Below are 20962 nucleotides of genomic sequence, written 5' to 3'. Positions count from 1 at the left end.
TTTCATGGTATGTCAGCAAAGCTGGAATAGACAGTTTTGCTAAATTTGCTCCTAACGTTTTAGCATGACGATTGCTTGAGATAATACTTCACTGCATTGAGATAGTTTTCTGGCGACTCTAAGTTAGGTGGCAGGTCATGGCCGTGGTACTGGACGCAGTGTCACCAGAGATGTTTGGAGGTCTGCACATTGAACTTTAAATGAGCTCCAATGTCCCCAGAGTGCTGCAACACCATCCGCTGTCAGGAGGCATAAGGATGGCATTGGAAGGACCATCTGAAGTTCAGAGCACTACAGAGAGCAAACCTGCTCCGACTTACCTGTGGAATTTAAAGACTTCTGATCAATACTTTCTGCTGGGATCCAGGGTAAGGACTATGTCTGAAGATCACATGCCCAATACAAGGGTTCTGATACAATGCTACAATAAAGTATGTGTTATCTAAATGCAATAAACAAAGATAAATAATAATAAAAGCAAGTACAGGCAGGGAGACAATTTAACGACTTGAGGAGTGGATTATGGTAAGAGGAACAGTCAGAAAAAGAAAAACCTAGATGGATTTGTAGAAAGGAAGAGAGGCAGGCAAGGAGACAAACACAGCGAAACACTAAAAATGTCCTTCTTTCATGATGGCCTTTGGCAGGTGCCGCTCAACTGAGCTTATTTGCCAAATCTAGTGTTGCAAAAACGCACTGTAGTTTGTTCAGTAAAAAAATTAAACTGCATGTCACACATTATGAACATGTCATGTGATCCTTTTAAGATCAAACCTGTCAGTCTAACTTGCTTCTTATTTGTGCCCCAGCTTGTCAATCTATATCTGTATTTGTCCCTCCCTTGGAGCACAGAATCTTTATCTTCTGTTTTTGGTTGGCTGCATTTTATGCTTCCACTGGTTGCTTTTCAAACCCTACTTTTTTTGGGGGGGGTGTTAAGCACTCCATGAGAGTACATGCGTTTTCCAGCTGTCTCCTACATGTATTTCTCTCCCGCCAGGATACACATGGCTCTCTGTCACTTGTGTACTACTTCGACTGCCCTCATCTTTTGCTCGCTCGTGTGTGTCCTCCTGTTGTTCATCACCTATATGCTTCTCCCCTCCCGCGCTACATTGCTCCCTTATTGATTGATTCTCCCCATCCACTGCTCTCTGTATTGCTCCCACAGCTGCAACCTCTTCCCCTCTTCCTTTTTGCTTCTCCTTATTTTTTTAGTACAAAGTTACTTTTGTCATTTACCAAGATTTTGTATGGTTTTGCACAAGCAAATCTCCTCCTCTCTGTTGAAGGTTGGTATGCATTTTAGGGTGGGCATGCACTGGAAGTTGATGAACATCTACAATCTTACACACGTACAAGCCAGAGATTAACTCAGGTCATGTGGTAGGAACAAATCAATTCCTAAAATGGGAAGGGGAAGAAAACACACCCAAAACATGATGGGGATGTAGGGAAGGGGTTTCTTCAAGAAACTAGTGCCCTTGTAGCTGGACGTTTTTTGAATGCCAAAATAAACACATGTATATTCATGCATACAAAAATAATATTCACAAACATATTCTGCGAATAAGCCTGCAAAACTGTTACCACACATACACCTAAGCAGCACCATTTCAGGCCTAGAGTGCCGCATAAATCATAAATTATGCACAAAAGGATGTAGGGAACCCTGGGCAGGTCCCAAGTTTTAAGTGGAGAAATGCTCCTTTATATGGAACACTATACAACACAACTGACACTCTAAAACTGCTCAGCTCAAATGTCTTTTTTTTCTAACAGATTCTTTAAGCATATGTTTAGCATAGTGCCATCCACGTTGAGCTAGAATAGTGACAAAGGGCCCGATTCACAGAAGTAATCTGAGACAAAATCCTAAACTTACTGCTTTTGGTATTCACAGAAGGCATTTAGTAGTAGTAAAGTTAGGATTTTGTCTTACGTCTGTCTTAAGTCTGACTTAAGTCTGTCTTAAGTCTGTCTTCAGTCTGTCTTAAGTCTGTTCTAAGTTTGTCTTAAGTCTGTCTTAAGTCTGTCTTAAGTCTGTCTTAAGTTAAACTTTAGACAAAGTACTACTAAATGCCTTCTGTGAATACTAAAAGTAGTAAGTTTAGGATTTTGTCTCAGATTAGTTCTGTGAATCAGCCCCAAAGTCCTTTGCCATTTTTGCAGCAAACTCTTTAAGCACAGGATTAGCTAGCACCATCCACGCTGAGATGAAAAATGATAAAAGCTTTTTACCACTTCAGACACAGTATTATAGTTTTGGATTGGTAAAATTCCAACAAGCCAACCTGGAAAGAAAAATGACGGCCCTTAATATGTATTTTACTGTTACTAGAGCTCGTCAGAGAGATATAGTTTTGCCCAGACACAAGGGAGCACTGAGTATAAGTCAAAGCAATATCCTTTCAGGCTTTTAGTGCCACATATTTTATGCAGAAGTAGGAAGGATGTAGGGAACTCTGGGTAGCTCCGAAGGTTTAGGTGGAAAGCAGTTCCTTTATCTGGAACACACTAGAACAACACCAGAACTGTAAAACTACCCACCTCAAATGTGTGTTTTTCTAGCAGAGTTAGTAAGCATGGGATTAGTTGCCAACCATGCCAAGCTAGAAAACGGTCAAAGTCTTTTGCCATTTTTGAGGCAAATTGTTTAAGCATAGGATTAGCAAGTGCCATCCATGCCTAGCTGAAAAATGACAAACGTGTTTACCATTTCAGACACATTATTACTGTTTTGGATTGGTAAAATACCAACCAAGCCAACCTGGAATGAATAAAAGGTGTCCCTGGCACGTTTCACTAATATTTTACCAATCTACAGCTGTAATACTGTGCTCTGTAATTCTGTTCAGCCATTTCAGCTGTAACTGGGTCTAAATTTCTTATGGGAAATTGCATTGGGAAAAGGCATGAAGGGCCCCCTCTTTTTATAGGCCCCCACTTGACCGTTCACCCTGAAAATATCCAGGAAGAAGCTGAGGGGGATGAGACTTTTTCTGGAACGTTTCGTTTAGGATTTGTCAAGCTGTGCCAAAGTGATTAGCAAACCAAGTAATAAATTGCCTACACAATAGTAAGAATTTGTGTACCTTCATTCCAGTATTTGGTGCATGCTTCTACGGCAAAAAGATTTCTGTAAATGTAGTGAGAAGAAGTTATGTCGGGGAGATTACGGGAGTAGATTATCATCCTTGGTGCAGTATTTAAAGGGCTCCACCAGGGTATCCCATGTTTGTGCAAAAGGGAATTTCCTAAGATCAGCACATTCCTCCCTATGTAGCAGGGTGCTCTCGGATTTAAACCGGGAGAGCTATACCTTAGTCCAGCTTGTGATTGTAGGGGGTTAGAGGGTAGGGATCCTTCCAGTGAAGTGTTATATTGTGCTTTGCTAGGAGAAGAGCTAGATAAAGGAACCTGGTGGAGCACTATCAGGCTTAGGGCAGGGAATCAGGCCTAGCATGAGTGCTTCAGGAGCATTCACTTGACCCATAGGATCTCGAGAACGTTCCTAAATCAAGAAGAGAGGTTTGGGCAGGACTAGAGCATTCAAAAGCAGCCAAATACAAAAGTATGCTAGAAACAAGATTGTTGACTTACCTTCTGTTAGGGGTCAGCATGTATTGGAAACAGAAAAAAATTAGAGTATCATTATTTATGAGCAAATATTTAAATGCAATATCATTAGTGAATTCTTCTGCTTCCAATCGGCCATTGCCACATTTCCACAAAATATCTTGTGTTAATGGTGACTCACACACTGCAATTCTTATGTAGGAACATGATAATGCACAATAGCATGGGTGGTGACAAAGTATGCACAAATCTTTACTCTTAGACCCTTAAAGATATGCCAACTGATTTGACATAAAAAGAACATTTAGTCAGAAAACGGGGCACTATGCACAAACTGTATTTGTAGTACTTGATGTAGTACCACAGTACTACTATTCACTAACCTAAGTGCCAGGACCATTACTCCTATCTTTTCTGGGCAGAGGTCTCTGCGTGTGTGCGGAGATCTCTGTGCTCGTAGGTCTACGTTTTAGTAGTAAATGTGAGGAAGACAGACAAAGGAGAGGTGCTTTAAAATTATGAATAGTTGCACCTAACTAAGAGGGGTTTAAGGGGGGTTATGTAGGGATTTAGAGAGGGACATGCAAATACAAATACCCACCTATAAAAGAGTAAGTCCACTGCTATCATAAGCTACACTTCTAAAGTAAATGCAGTCAAAAAGTCCATAAACAGTAGTAAATTTACACCTGTGCACCCTTTGAGTAAGTCCAGCACTACACTTGGGGAATCACAGGTACTGCAATCCACTCTAATAGAAACTAATGGATTTTAAGGACCTAAAATATCACTGCATAGGATATAATGGTAACTAAATAAAATATTTCAACTTCTAACATAAATAGCTATATTCGGTATAACAAATATATAAAATATTTAAATCAATAACACATATGTTTTTAATTTCACATTAAATTAAACTTGTACAATTGTGTTAAAAATTAACAAAATAATCTAAATGAATTCTATACATAACATTTAGTATATTATATAACATATTAAATAAAATGTACATTTTACTTAGGATGGCTTTTTTGTTTTAATTATTTAAAAAATATCTCTAAATGAATTGAATACACATGAGTTATTCAATACATATTTCAGGTAATGTGTGGTAACTATTATCAGTCCTAAGTTTAAAATAAATATTTAATATAATTAATTATTCATATTTTACATTAAAATGTTTACTTTTTTAATAAACTTTTTTAAATTTTCCCTATCCTTTCCCATAGTTAGACCTCTGCCACAGTGCTGGGGGTCTCAGCCAACATGTGAAAAATTATGAGAAGTAACCTTACACTCATAAATCCTCATGAAGGAGGCTCCATGAAAGGTTGGAGAGATGTCCATCTTCACCAACTCTTAAATGCAAAAAGCAGTAAAAAAAAAGCAACTACTAGGTGCAGTAATAGATTTACATATGAGTCCATTTACAGGTGTAAAGTTTCTTTGAATCAGGCCTGGGGAGGCACGATCTAAGCTCCACCCCTATACACCACAAAAGCGCAATATTTATGTGCATTAGCATAATATATTTTGAATGTCTTAATCATATTAGTGTAGGATGCACCATTAAACATACTGCTAGAGTGGATTCATGCTAGAAAGTAGTCATTCATATAAGTGTGTTTCTATAACCTTCATTATAATGTTACAATTGTACTTCTCGTTCATAATTATACTTTTGCTTTTACTGGAATTTCAGTTTATGTAATGTTTGCTTTTATTCTATATTCTTAGCTGCTCATATTATCATATATTTACAGTGTACGCTGACTGTACTATCAAGTTACCATAACCAAAGGCGAACCAAAGGCCCTAAGCCTTTGGTTTTCAGTGATTAACCTTCAATGTGAAAATGTGCTTGGATTGCAATGTTCTTTCCTTTGCAGGTGTGCTCACGTGATCTCGTACCCAATGAAAGGCATGCTGTGTATTAGAGACAGTGAGGCTCTGGAGGAGACCTTTTGGCAAGGAAAAGAGGCGCTAACGAATCTTAAGCGAGGACACCTATTCATGTCCTATCTGGTGACAGGGGACGTTTAAGGATGTCCTGATGTTTGAAATGTGGGATGAGGAGGATCGAGAGAGGATGCCAATTCCTACTGTTCGTAAGTGAAAAATGACTGAAGTTGACCACGTGGAACTTCCGAATGTACTGTGGGTTTAACTGGGTTTCACACTTTAGTTTGGAGACCAGATTTTCTAGAAACTTTGAGGGGTAGAGACCTCTTTGCAATGCTCTTATTGTGTGGCTTCATGCTATGCAATTTTTCTGATTTAGAAAACTTCTACTGAAGTCTCCTCAATACTGATACCTTTCTCTTTCCTCTGATTTAACTAAGTCCCCAACTTTAGACTTCGGATTAGTTTAGGCGATTTTAGATTTACTCATGCATAGACAGAGGATTGAAACCTATACACTGCTTGCCAAATTTGGTTCCTTATTCTTTGTATTGTTGCAACTGAGGTTCTTGTATGTCTTATGTTGTATTGACTGTCACTTTGGATATCCTGTGGTGATCTTGTATCCAAACAATATGTTCTTGAGATTTATATATATCAGTTTGACTCTGAACTTGTATTAAACATTTTTAATCTTATTGATCGATTCCTGCTACTTAATGTGTGGCCAAATGGGCTAAACTAGAAATTGAATTTGTTGAATTGCTGTTAACTCTTCTTTTCCTCTCAGGCATCTAGAAAGGTTCATTGCAGGGTAAGTGGTAAGATTGGCTCAGTGGTCCAGCAGGGCCAATGTGTCCATTATTTATTGTATATTCCTTATTTTGCTCTCATAAAGACTAGCCCACGTAAATAGTGTACTATACATTTATCTATTTGTTAAAAAATTTGATTTTCTGTTTATTATTACAGTATCAAGGACATGTTTTAGCAATTTTCCTACACCTCTCACTGACTGTTTGCTGCACAAACTCCTTAACGATCTGCCCGTAAGCGAACTCTTCTTTCATGAAATCATAAGATACTGATACACAGCAGACTTTTTGTATTTTAACTATAGCTCACTCACAAAACAGACAATCTCTAGCACATAATCCCTGAAGAGTTCAAGAGCCTTTTGTCGAATTGTATACATTTTCTGTATTTTACAGTTCCAGACATCTTATTTGGGGTGGGTTATAATGTTTATGTTTTGCTATAACCATTGCGTAGTAAGACTTTCCACATCTACATTTCAAATCACAACTAAATTGTGTTCTATATTCTTATCATCCCACTTGCATTAGTCCATACCTATAAACATCATTAAGTGCTGTGCTTGTGTAAGTGCAGTCAAGGAAAACTTTGTTGAACAGGGTTACTACAAAGCGTTCTCTCTTTTCAGTTTTATGAAAGCATCTGGGTTTTTTATGTTGGTGGTTGTCCATGTGGATCTTTAAAAAGTAATCATCGAGCTACATATTATCCATATTTCATAAACAAACGGTATCCCTTTTTCACTGTTAAAAGGTTTATTCTGACTTAATGCAGCAATCTTTATGCAGTGTTCGTAATAAGGAATATAACGTTTTATAAGTCTAAGAAAGAAGAACTTAAAGTGAAATATTATATTGAACCTACATCAATATTATTGACATTAGTATTCACCACAATATTTGCAAATGGTAAGTTTGCTTTCAAAATAACATTGACTACTTTAGTTGTAGCGGAATTTGGAAGAATATTCACAAAACATTTCCGCTTACAGTAACAATATTTAGGAAATTAGCAGAAACTGCTACAACATTATTATCATTAATGCTAAATAGGGGCTCAGTTGTTCTTCCCATAAAGGATCTACTGGGATTTTGAGAAACCAGGTCAGTACTGATCACTTCAAATACTCAATAACACATAAGGTACGCCTGGCTGAGTGTAAGGTGGAGGAAAGGAAGAAGAGAATAGACCGTGTTGTAATGTTAGAGAAGGCAGGGGAAGAAATCCTTTCAGGACGAGAACCCTCACCGGTAGGTGACATGCTTCATCATATGGGTTCCCTCCTCACACCAAAGTGTGGGCTACGACTCCCCAAGGGGAGGAGCTGAGGTGTTTTCTCTTTAGATGTGCGATGGTAGATGGATGGGTAAGGGGGTAGAGTGCAAGAAAAAGTATATATATATAAAGAGTGGTGATTAAAATTGTCTCAGTGGATCCACTAAATCTTTATTGGGTGGTCTCAGGGACAACAGTCAAAAGAGAGGGCTAGGGATTAAACCAGATATAATCCATAGTCCTCTCTTTCAACTGTTGCCCTTGAGACCACCCAATAACGATTTAGTGGATCCACTGAGACAATTTGTGAATGTTCTCATCCTGAAAGGATTTCTCCCCCCTGCTTTCCCTGACATTACATCATGCTCTATTCTCTTCTTCCTTTCCTCCACCTTACACTCAGCCAGGCGTACACTATGTGTTAATAAATAAGGGTTCAGTACATCAGTAACTTGAGAATGTAGGTACTCACCACAGTGGAGTCTTTCATGGGTCCCCCATCATCTGCCACCACTGTTAAAACGTAGGAGTCTCCACTTTCTCTATCCACCAGACCTTTCACTGTGATTATCCCCTGTCAATGAGATATAAAAGGGTCAGTCTCACCAAAGTCAGGTTTCAAGCGGCTAAAACCTTGCTTCTGGACTAGTGAATAAACAAACCCAGTAATGTGGGATGACAGAGAACAGATTCAGTCAAAATCACATGGAATGAAAATACCTTTTATGTCTGCTTGGTAACTTTCTTGGTAAGTCACATATGAGTTAGAGTAAATTTTGGTTTATCTTTGGTGTTCTTCCAACATAAAAAAAGCCTAACTTAAGCACTTTCTTAACCTAATGGAATAATTACATAATATATAGAGATGATCAGAAAACTCATGACAGTGTAAACAAAAATGGAAAAATAATGCAAGAGACTGGATGTGGTGGTCTGTGTGCAGTCAATTACACATCTTTAGTCAAGTTTAAGCCCCACGGTTTGCTCCAGACCTAACATTGTGCTAACACCATTATTATTTCAATTTTGCTTTGTTAGGACTGAGAAATAGATCATCCACCCTGAGACAACGGTAGTAGACAGAAGATGTACAGGCATCAAGTACACATCTCACAAAATGCAATTGATTGTCACTGATAAGAAACAGAAATTAGTAAATACTCTAAATGTAATGTATTTAAATGTCTTGTAAAGGTGTCTAAATTCCTAGTTGAGTGTCAACAAAACTCATTTTAAGTTTGGAGGAGCAGGAGCTCTGGCATAAAAAGGTAGATGTTGCACCCCACCAAACCTATAGCTCCCTCGCCTTATTTAGAGTCAGGGTACCACTTGCTTTCCAATGACAGAGTCGCAGCTGGTACCGATGACAGAAAACTTTACACTCAGCATTCAGCTAGCCACAATGCAGCTGCTACACCAGAAGATGAACCGTAGATATAGAGAGCCCCACAAAGCAGGTGGGAATCTTTAGATTTGACAAGCGGTCCTCCCAAAGGGAAGCCAAAGTCAGGGTCTCTGTTGATCTGCGGGGTTGGAAAGTTGACTGCCCCATTTTAAATTAAGCGGTGAAGTCCTAGCTTGACCACTTCAATAAAAAAGTAATGTGTACCTCATCCAACTGCCTCCAAAGCCACCAAAAGGGTGATTGAAAGTCTAGGTTGCTGGAACAGTTGAGAGGCTGGATTGGACCCTTGCATTTTATTCTGAGTAAATACAAACCACAACTCTTGAAAGTAGGCAAACACTGCATGCCAAATTTTCTTTAGAATCAATGTATGATTGAAAACCAGATGAGCATTAATTTATGCAAAATTACCTGGAACAACTCCTTGAACAATATCAGCTTTTAGAATACCCAAACTTCGAGGCAAAGAATAATAATTATGTTCATTTCATACCACACACAACAGCGGTTATGCGCAGGGCAAGGCTGAGGGTAGGTGCTCAATTAAGGCCCTTATTGGGCCAAGAGTAAAAAAACATTAAAATCAGTATTCGTTGGAAACATGGGGGAAATAGTGGGAACCAATTGGATGGAAGAGATGGGAATTCAGATTATCAGTAGGGCTCGTGGCAACATTTTATTTGAATTCCTAACCTTCATCCTTAGATATCTGGATTGCTTGGAAGATTAAGGCCATCATTCTGTTATTTATTTTGAGATTACAGTCACTTAGGGAATGGTTTGTTGGCACGGAGAAGCCAAACACAAAATGATACTAAAAACATCAGTGCAACTGGGAGAACTATAGAACAGTAACTCTATCAAAAGGAGTTTTTTGTAGAACATATATGTGCAATAGAAGATTTTGAGGTAATTGATCCTCTGAAAATTTCCATTCCCTTAACACCAAATATAGGTTTTCTAGCTAGCTTCTTAGACCTTTCCTGTCTTAACCATTTCCACCTATGGGAAATGGTTTTTTTAAAATTTCTTTATTGTTATTTCAAAAATATGGTCAATGTTCACATACAAACATATATCCAACAGGTAGCATTATACATTCAACATTTTGATACAAAAATAGGGATAATTTTGTTATAGGTTCTCCCTCTGGAGATTCATTTAGCATCTTAAGTCTATTGCCTAATAACTTGTCAACCTTTAACCTCCCCTCCCTCCCCACTACCGGGTCTTACCAGATCGAAGTCCAAAATACCTTTAAATTAGTCTTGGGTATCCCCATGCCCTATATCCTGGCTGTGGGTTGTAGCCCTAGTATGATGTTCTTCGTCTTGTGATGCACGCGTGGAATGTGGGGCATGCTCCTCTACCTCTTGTACTATCACCCCCCATTCCATCAGCTCTTCGGGAAGCTTATCGTCCTTTCTAGTGTTTCGCATATGCGCCTCCTAAGCCAGTGCCCAATCCTTAAAACCTGTTTTCCATTTGTCCAGCTGCGGCCCCTGTTGGGTCAACCAATGGATCGCTATTCGTCTCTTAGTTGTTGTAAGCCCCAAAATCAGGAAGCGTCTGCTGCTCTTGAGTTTAGGGTTTCTGGGGATCAGACCGAGGAGACAAGTGCTTATCTCCAGGGCAATTCTCTACTCAATTTCTCTAGGACGGCCGTCCAATAAGTTTGTATTATTTGACCAGTCCACACCATATGTACGAAATCTGCCTGTATATATTGAAATTCGGGGGCACTTTGGATCTCTATAACCATTCATGGCATGGAGCTGCCTGGTGAGAGGTAAGTCATGTGAACTATATTATATTGTATTTGTTTGAATCTATTACATACTGACACCTTAAAGACGCCTTCGTGAATTCTTTCCCAGCTCTTGTCATTATCTCATGTGGACTAACCACTTGCCATTTCTCCTCTATTTTCAGGGGCCTACTGTTTTTATCATCTCTTAATGCCCTGTAGAGGTGAGTGACAAGTTTCTGGCCACCCACCATGGCAATCATAGTGATCAAGGTATGAGTGTGCCCTAGGGCTTCTGGAAATGTCAGCCATAGTTGCCAAGCCGTAGCTGCTATTTTGGCGTATTGCAGAAATTGCCCCGTCCCCAACTCAAATGTACCCACCGCCTCCTGGTAGGTAATAAACCTATTTTCAGGATATAGGTCTGACAACATCAGACAGCCCCCCTCCTTCCATTTTTATGCCGACATTATTCGCTCTATTTGGTCGAATTGTGGCATGATCCAGATATCCGCTTCTGGCGCATATGGCCTTTCTTTAAAAAGTCTCTTAATCACTCTATTCCATATTTTAACCATTAGCCCTATCAGTGGAGGGTACCTTTTCCAGGTGCGTTCCACCTATCCAGAGAAGTGCTCCTAGCTGCTGTCCTTCATATGTGTCTGCAAGTAATGACCGCTCCCAGGAGGAGTCCATGTCCAACCAGGCTATTGCATGTTGCAATTGTGATGCCAAATGATATAGCTCTATGTCTGGGATTTCCAAACTCCCTCTTCCCACTTTCGTTTCATGACCTCCAGGCTAACCCTACAATGTTTCCCATTCCATAATAGTTGCGTAAGAAGTACGTCTAACTCTCTGAAAACACTATGTGGAATTTCGAAGAAGGAACCCTGCATATTAAAGAGACATCTGGGTAGCACCATCATTTTTATTAAGGCGATTTTCCCCATCAATGACAGTTTTAGTGTATTCCAAAAATGTAGGCTCCCTTGAAGGCCCTTAAGTGTACTCCCCATGTTGTGTTCGTAAAAAATATCTTTCTCCCTAGCTATTCATATTCCGAAATACCGTACCATGTCTGGTTCCCATGGGAGCCCCAGCTCGGGGAGCTGGGATAATCCTCTCCACCGACCCAATCACAGATAATTGTGATTTTAATTAGTTAATGCTTAGGCCGGAGGCCCTGGCAAACTTTTCTAAGGCATTAAACAGTATTGGGATTGATTGGGTTGGCTGGCGCAAATACACCAACGCGTCATCTGCATACAATGACACAATATGTTCTGTACGACCCACCAAAATGCCGTGCCCCTGGAGCACCGCGTGAAGGTGACACGCCAATGGCTGCATTGCCAGGGCAAATAACAAGGGGGAAAGCGGACATCCTTGCCGCGTTCCCCTCTGTATTGTTATAGCATCTGAGACGTAGCGACCCGTGCGGACCCTCGCCACGGGCTTAGCATAAAGCAGTTTCACCCAATTTATGAACCCTTCTCCCAGACCCATTTTTAGAAGCACCTGCCACAAATATTCCCAGCGGGCCGAATTAAATGCTTGATCGATATCTAAAAATGTTAAGGTACTCTTGTGCATTTCCCCCAAGCGTTTGCATTATATGTGCGAGACGGTAGATATTTCTTAATGTATTCATATCGAGTATAAATCCTGACTGGTCCTCATGCACCAGCTGTGAGAGACATGGGAGAACTCTACTTGCCAACACTTGGCTGATAATTTTGAGATCTACGTTCAACATAGAGATGGGTCTATATGAATTGGGGATCAGGGGGTCTTTCCCTGGTTTGGGAATCATCACTATCAGTGCTTTGCGCATTGAACCCGCAATATGCTACTCTCGCCAGCTTCTGTAATAATTTCCAAAATCCTAGGAATCAAAACCCCTGCGCATTCTTTATAGAATTCCGCCGCAAAGCCATCCATACCAGGGGATTTAACAGTTTTCAAGTGAGTTATTGCCGCTTTTATTTTGTCTACCCTGAAGGGTCCCCCAGGGATTCTTGAATCTCTGGGTCCAGGCAGGGCAATTCTATTGCGGCAAGGTAAGCTTCTATAGTTTGGGTGTGTGTAGGGTCTTGGGGTTCCGAATATATCCTATTCAGATGAGTTGCAAATGCCACATTAATCTTGTACTGCGTATAAACCATTTGTCCTTGATCGGTTTTGGTTGCCAGAATCGGTTGAGGCTGTGTCTCCATATTATTCAGATGTGCCAGTAGGCATCCAGCCTTGTCGCCTTCCATATACCATCGACTTCTACTTTTGTTTCTATTATATTTGCCTAAAGTATCCCAAATATCCCCTATCTTTTATCATTGCGACGTCCATTTAGCCGGACCCTCCGTATCAGTGAGGAGTGCGTTTTCCAAGACTGCCAAATGCTGCTCTTGGCGTTTCAAATCCTGTCCCAGCACTTTCCTAACCACCACCTCAGTGGATATACACCCCCCCCCACAACTCTACATTCATTGCATCGCATTCCAGCGCTTTAGTGCTGGGGGTATTCCAGTGTGTGTCAAAATAGTCACAGAGTCCTCTTCTATTTTGGCTTTGTATACTGGATCCGTTAATGCCTCCATGTTTATTCTCCAGAGAGGTACCTTAGATCTCGGACGGCCCAATGTGTATACTATAAGTAAGGGGGAGTGGTCCGATAAGTATCGAGCCAAGTATTATGGTTGTGGTTAGCTGCCCCATTCGGAATGAAGAAATAGTCCAATCTGCTATGTGTATTAGTTGCAAGTGTGTGACAAGAATACACTCTTTGATAGGGGTTACGATGATGCCAGATATCCTCAAGGTTGTAGTTTAGGAGCGTCTGGTGCATAGCTTCTCTTGCTTTAGGTTTGGCCTCTAATCTGGGGGGGGGTGTCTGTCTAATGCACCGTCTAGGGCACAATTATGGTCCTCTGCAACAATCAGCTCTATTTCCGGTTCTAGGTCCAACTGCCCAAGGACTGTCCCCAAAACCTCGCCTTCATCGCTGTTTGGGATATATATATTTATCAAGCACACGTTTCGTCCGTCAAGTGTCCCTTCTACCACCACATACCTCCCTGATGGATCTAAGCTAGATTTTACTGCCTTAAAAGGGACTCCTGTTGCCACCCAAATCAGCACACCTCTGCCATACCCTGAATAAGATGTCGCACCACCTACGTTGGACATATTTAAGGCAATCGCCCCATAGATGCGTTTCTTGAAGAAAGGCTATATTCACTCTGTATCTCTTGAGATACATTGCCACACAGATCCTTTTGACCACATTATTAAGCCCCCTAACCTTCCATGTTATGAACTTATAGTTCTGTCTATCGCCTTGCATGAGTTCGGTATGCTATGGTGCGATTCCTCTCGTACTGTGTGGGGGAAAACCCATAGGTGTCATGCAGGGTAAATCCTCTTCTAAATCTTCCAGATTGTTTGATAAATCAGCTCTGTGTGTTCCCGGTATTGAACTTGTTAACATAACTACGTGAACTCCAAAATTCGCCTCCACGCTCCCCCAGGCAGTAGTACCTCATTCTCATAACACAACCCTGGTCCGAGGACTCGGGAACTCCGCCCCACATCCAACACCCACCCCCTCCCTAGATCCCTTCCCACAACTTGATAATCAACAAATGTCAATTAATCTCAAAAAACAATCTCTGATATTCAGCCAAACTGTCTGGCACTGAGCCATCCCGCCCAACTAGCAGTCTAGCAAGGCCGCTTCAGTGCACTACAGTTGGAGTGTCTGAACTTCAGATTGGCGGAACAGTGTCTCACCAAATCGGTGACAGTCTATGTCCCCTAGATTTCTAGAAGGTAGTTCCCTCCCAATTATTCTGTACCACGGTCAACTCTCCTTATTTTCGAGTTCTGTACTTACAGCTCCACTACCCATAATTTCCAGCGATTCAGTCGCCATTATTGTCGTAAAATACCTTAAGAGCCTGCATCGGTTTGGCTGGGGTTGCCCTCTGGTTCTGATTGAGTTTCTTGGACTAAACATAGTGGGGAAAACTGGTTCTGCGGTGGAATCCCCTCCACCTCAGTTCGTAGGGTACCGTCCGGACCCACCAGGATACGTCCCATCTCCGATGAGTCCCGTGGCCTGGATCGTTGTTCTCAGGCGCTGCAACGCTGACTCCATTGTCGACCACTCCTTTTCCTCTGTTCTCACCAGCCTTGGTTTTGGTCCTGTCCAGCCAGGCCCAACAAGTCCATCCAGTCCATAGCCGATATCCCTGGAATCAGTCCGTTCCGCCTCCTCCAAACTCGTCTTACCAATCTGAGGGATCCACACGCTGTTGAGCGTCCTCTGAATATTCGCTATTCAACAATGTGCTATCTCAGTTCAGGGCCAATGCTCATCACCATTCCAGTAGCTATGTCTGGATCGGGTTTTCCCCACACGCCCCACCGGGAATGCACATTCATTTATCCCAGTCGTCTTCTACTAACCGGAGCCTGTATTATATCACCACCTAGGCCTCCCCATTCTCGGAACACCCGGGAGGTGTGCAGGTATGTGGGTATCCTCCCCCAGTGGGGCCTCACAGCCTCTCCATTCAGGTTTTGACCCGCCGCTGAAATGGGCCCCCCGCCTCATCACCACAGACGGCTGCCTGGTCAGGATAGCCGGTGGGGTTGGATGTAACTCACCCGTTACCTTTCCGGGCCTCACGTGTGGTGTAGGTCCGGACCACACGTCTCCACTGATTAAGTTACGGCCTTGGTCGTCGCGTATTCTGAGTACTTTAGGAGGCGTTGGGTCCACCCCCAAACCGGAGCCCCCTGGTCCCACGATCCAGTCCTTGCCGCACCGTCAATTGGGACACCCTCACCACGTCACCAGAAGTGGTGACTCTTGACTCGTCGTCAGGATAAACAGTGGGGTTGGATGCGCCACACTGCCAGCAACACCGGGGATCACATGAAATGCACGTCCTGGTTTCAGGCCTTGTCCCGACCAGGTGGCCTCCCGCAGCCCCTTGTCTCCAGCCCTTTGTCCTCAGGGCCCCCAATCAGAGCATCGAGGATAACAGCGGCGGCTGGGTCTCCAATGAGGGTCTCACCATTGGGTCACTTCGGGGTCGGCCTATTCAAAGACCTCCGAGTCCCCGGCAAGGGCAGGTACCGCCATCTTTCAATCAGGCAGGCCGCCGCGACTCAGGATTTCCTAGAGATGTTTTCCCTGGTTCTGGACTCTTATGGCTCTCGTGTTTGGGGTCCCTCGGGTCAGGGGAGGTACCTATGTCAGTACATTCTGGGATAATTACAGTTCGCCAGGATTCCTGCAGGATTTTACTATAAGGGGCAGGAGCTTTGCAGAAACGCGACTAGCTGGCCATGCTGTGAGGCCTCGCCCCTCCATGGGAAATGTTTATGACTGTAACATGGCAGTGGTCCGCAAGACTTTACTTTTGTTCCTGTTGAAGGGTGGTCCTGAGAACCTACGTGTGGACCAAATTGTACTGCAATACTCATGGAATGGGGCAAAGGAATGCGTTCTGTAAACCTCAACTGCCAATGAGGTAGAAGTCAGTGGGAAATGAATTGTGCTCCTAAGTGAATCAGCAGATCTTACTTGAAAGGGGCATGGGTCACTCTTAAAGCATCCTCACATAGGACAGATGAGCACCATATTATTCTAGCATGAGTCATGGGATGTTCACCTGAGGCGCTCTCTAAGGGATGCCCTACTCACAGTCTGTGTAAAGCACTACATTTTGTTCCTAGTTGTATTTGTTCACAGACTAGTTTAGAATGACTTTAATGTTCATGATGTCGGTATTCATTTCTGGGGCCCACATCATCTTCTGAACAGTTCTTGAGCTTCTCTCTTGTAGAGAGCAAGATCTTCGATAGCAGGATCTGGAGAGCACCACATGTTTTGCCTTACATAGCGTCCCAATAACCCCATAGCTTTCATGTACCATTTATTTGCGATTTTTACAAAGTGCTGCAAACCCGATGTGTGTAAATTAATGGAAAACAAAAACTGAGACATCACATTGGAGGAAACCAAATCCGGAAAATACATTTTAAGGAAAAATAATCTTAATGAAATACAAAAAAGTCAAAAATGGAGCTTGGGGGTGCGAGCGGCCCTTTTGCTTGCGGATATGGATCGAGCTTTCGATTCATTGAGCTGGGAATATCTATTCGCCCTCCTACGCCGGCTGAATTTAGGGCCTGGTTTTCTCTCCTATTTAACGCTACTTTATACGGATATAACAGCGTCAGTACGCGTGGCGGGTTCGGTCTCTTCGGTCCTTCCCATTGGTCGGGGCACCAAGCAGGGGTGCCCCCTGTCACCTTATCTGTTTGCCCTGGCAATGGAGCCCCTAGCTGCATGGGTTCGTATTGATGCACAGGTGTCGGGGCTCGAATGGGCAAATGAACTGTCGGATCGCATCGCTCTCTACGCAGACGATGTAATATTCTTTCTTACTCAGCTGGATAGGACTGGCCCGCGGTTGCTGCACATTATGCAGGTGTTTGGGGAGACTACGGGTTTATATATGAATGAGAAGAAATCTACGTTGTGGGTCCTGGGTGGAGGGGCTGACCCGGGCGCTTGGGCTTCCGCGGTGCAGGTGGCGCGTGGGGGGCTGAAGTACTTGGGTGTTTTTCTTTCAGACGTGAGGTCGGTCTCCTGGGAGAAGAACCTGGTGCCGGTGTGGAACAGGGTGAGTGAGGACCTCCGGGTATGGTCCCACATGCCCCTATCCATTTATGGCCGGTCGGCCATGTTTAAGATGGTCTCTCTTCCTCGCCTGCTGTATCAGCTGCAAAACCATCCATTTCCCATCCCCCAGGTTGGTTCTGCCAGGTCAATGCGGCCTTGAGTCAGTTTCTCTGGGGCGGGGGTGTTGTTAGGGTGGCTCTCCACACCTGCTTTAAATCCACGTACTGTGGGGGACTTGCAACTTCGGACGTTCTCTCGTACTATATGGCCTCACATTTGTTGGTTCTCAATGAATCGTGGTATGGCGACAGGTTGGATCCAGCGTATGCCTTGGAGCGCCATTTGATGGGTGACCACACACTACACACGCTTCTTTACTCTGCGCCACTGCGGCGTTCCCTGCCGAATGTGACACAGTTGGTGTTTCGGGTCTGGAGACAGGCGTTGCGGAGGATGGGCTGGTGGAATCGCCTGACGGGTGAGACGCCGCTTTGGCACAATGGGCGCCTGCCACAGTTGGCGGCTTTGCCGGGCTTCCATGACTGGGATGCGATTGGAATCTCCACTCTGGGCGATGTCATGAGGGGGTCTATCCTGAAGTCGTTTCAGGATTTGCAAAAGGAATTTCACATGCCGCGTACACAATTTTTTAAATACCTACAGTTCCGGCATGCTCTTTCTCCTAGTTTGGTGGGTCTGGTGGAGTTGGCTGACTTCAGTCCAGTGGAGGCCAAAATTTCATGGGGGACCTGCGGTATCATAAGATATCGAGGATCTATCAGTCCCTAGTGACGCACTGCTCCCCATCATTGCAGCGTCTTCGTGCGGCATGGGAGGAGGATGTGGGCACGCTTGAGGAGGAGGATTGGGTGGAGGCTTTGGCCTCCCCGCGTGGGGTGGCTATTGCGGTGAGCCTCCGCCTAATTCAGTTTAAATACCTGCATAGAGTGTACTTTACTAGGGTCAGACTGTATAGGGCGGGACTGGTGGCGTCCCCGAATTGCCTCCGCTGCTTGCATGATGAGGGGACTCTACTGCATACCATATGGGATTGTTCTGCGTTGTTTAGGTTTTGGCGGGGTGTACTGAAATGCCTCTCGGAGGTCCTGGGCTGGGATCTTCCTCGGTCTCCAAAATTAGTACTCCTACACGTCATGGATGATATAGGGGGCAATATTTACAAGCGCCATTTGATGCTCCTGGGTTTCACCATTGCCAAACGTGACATTGCAAGGGCTTGGAAGGCGACGGTCGCGCCCTCCGTTTCAGTGTGGAAGGCAGGATTGGATTTCTGTATGGGCCTGGAGGCCCCCATTTTTCTAGCACGGGGTTGTCCGCGCAAGCATTATAAAATCTGGAAGCGCTGGGCGGACTACAGGGGACTGGATCTAGATCCCATTCCAGAATAAGATTTGAATGGCTTGTGGTATTCTTCTCACTGGTCTGGGGGGGGGCATGGAACACACGCGCGTTGGATGGCATGGTGTCGCCTAGACATGTTACACGGCGAGAGTAGAGCTGCAGTTCCAATCATACCTGCGGATGTTGCTGGGCTGGTTGTGCGATGGGGGGTGGGGTGGTGGGGCGGGTTCGGGGGGGGTTTGTTTCACTGGGCTATATTTCATATGCATGGCTCTTCTGTTGTTATTATAATAATGGTCAAAATCAGGATTTGGTCCATGGATGCTACAGATGCCTCTGGGGTACAGAGCTCCGCTGATTGTACGTTTGACTAATAAAATCTGTTTACAAAATAAAAAAAGTCAAAAATTTAAGGAAACATTTCAAAGAAAAGATAATTTGAAGGAAAAATCCAAAATGACATTAAACTTGGGTGGAGTTAGGACTTCTAAGGGATTTTTGGGTTCAGGAATGGGTAATGTTTAGGGGGATGAGGGATTTTTAGGGATTAGGAATAATTGATATTCAGGTATAAAAAAGGGTTTCTTTGGGTTTCAGAGGTAGCTGGAGCATAGGGGTGGTGAGGGGTTTTTAGGTTACAGGGGTGAGTGGTATTTAGGTGTGTGAGGTGTTTTTCGGTTTCGGGGATTGGTGGAGTTTAAGGGTGATGAGGTTTTTTTATGGCTCATGGATGGGTGGAGATTTGGGCTGGTAAGTGTTTTTAAGGTTCAATTATGGGAAGTGACAGTGAAGAGTTTTTAGAGTTCAGGATGGGATGGAGTTTGGGATGGTGAGAGGTTTTAAGGATTCTGGGATGGCTGGAATTTAGATGTCGAAAGGGGTTTTTAGGGTTTGTGAATAGGTGGAGATGGGGTAGTGAGTGATTTTATGGTTCAGGGACGGTGAATGTTTGCGGTAGAAAGGGATTTTAGTCTTCAGTAATAAGTGTAGTTTAGGTGCAATGAGGAGTTTTAGGGGCAGCAATCAATGGTGTTTAGGGGTTGTGAGGTGTCAGCGAGGTATGGTGTTTACAGGTGGTGATGGGTCAGTGCATTAAAAGCATCTGAAGTAATTGTTTGACAAAGTAAAAGATATAAATATGAAATAATGCCCCCTGAAGTAAAGCACTGAAATAAATAGCTCCGTAAAAAATGTTTTGGAAAGTAAGACCTCCAACCACTGCATTTACACTTGATGAAAAAGGTAAATGACATTCATTCTGAAAATTTCCATTAAACAGTTTAGATTAAATGGTTTCTTAGTAATGGTATTCTGTGAAATCGTCTTTCTATGAAATCACTTGCAACCCTGTTACCACCAAAGTTAGCCTTCGAGCACTTTGGTTTAGATACAGTGGTTAGCAAGTGAGTTGACAAATGTATGCAGCGACAATGATTACAAACCAAACAAATGTATTACAAATGATAAGAGATGGCTAAGGCTTAGAAGGAGGCAATACTCAGAGAGTTGTTCCTGAGGGGTGACGAGGGCTGCTTTTAGGTCTATAAGCAGTTTGAGTCAAGTTATGAAAGAAACATGAGGCAAACCGTATGCATGACAGCCTGGGTCAAGTCATAGAAGAAGGCAACACGTGAGGATAACTGTATGTTTGTCTGAATAAATGAGTTTTTAAGAGCTTTCTGAAACATATGAAGTCATAGTTAAGTGTCAGATGCAGTTCCATAGTGATGATCATTGAACATGAAGGGCCCTTCCCTCAAATGGCTTGTAGATGCTTGAGTGGGCAGTAAGTTGTTGGCAGATCTGAGACTTCGGAATGAAAGGCAAGGGAGGAACAACTTGGGTGTTCTGGTGATAGACAATGCAGTAGTTAGTTGATGAAGCATTGGGATTTGAAATTAGCTCCTTCCTTTATTCGGAGCCAGTGTAAGGACCAGATATGGAGACAGCGATGAGATTACAAGGACCTCTCACAAGCTACATTCATGGTAATTCAATTTTGAAAGATCCCACTCAAAACAAATATCAGTGTGGTGGTATGCATAACTGCTAAAGAGAATACAGTATTTGCCTTCTTCATTGCCTCTTTGATGGCAGTATGTGTCTTTCTTTGAGGCACACATATAACATGCTTCTGAATAGAATTGGCTGTTTTCAATAACTGTCTAAT

General features: G+C 43.1%; 1 protein-coding gene across 2 annotated transcripts in view; it reads right to left on the bottom strand.

Moving 5' to 3' along the window:
* Positions 1 to 20962, bottom strand: part of CDH23 (cadherin related 23) — a 1199511-nt gene that overhangs the window by 908191 nt on the left and 270358 nt on the right. For both annotated transcript variants that reach the window (XM_085603466.1, XM_085603467.1), the window contains exon 9: positions 8051 to 8152. In XM_085603466.1, the coding sequence (XP_085459592.1) occupies positions 8051 to 8152 (102 nt within the window). The remainder of the gene's footprint in view (positions 1 to 8050; positions 8153 to 20962) is intronic.

This window comes from Triturus cristatus, chromosome 1_2 (assembly GCF_964204655.1).
Source record: "Triturus cristatus chromosome 1_2, aTriCri1.1, whole genome shotgun sequence".
Taxonomy (NCBI): domain Eukaryota; kingdom Metazoa; phylum Chordata; class Amphibia; order Caudata; family Salamandridae; genus Triturus; species Triturus cristatus.
The sequence above is the reverse complement of the archived record's forward strand: the minus strand, read 5'-3'. Positions and strand labels throughout refer to the sequence as shown.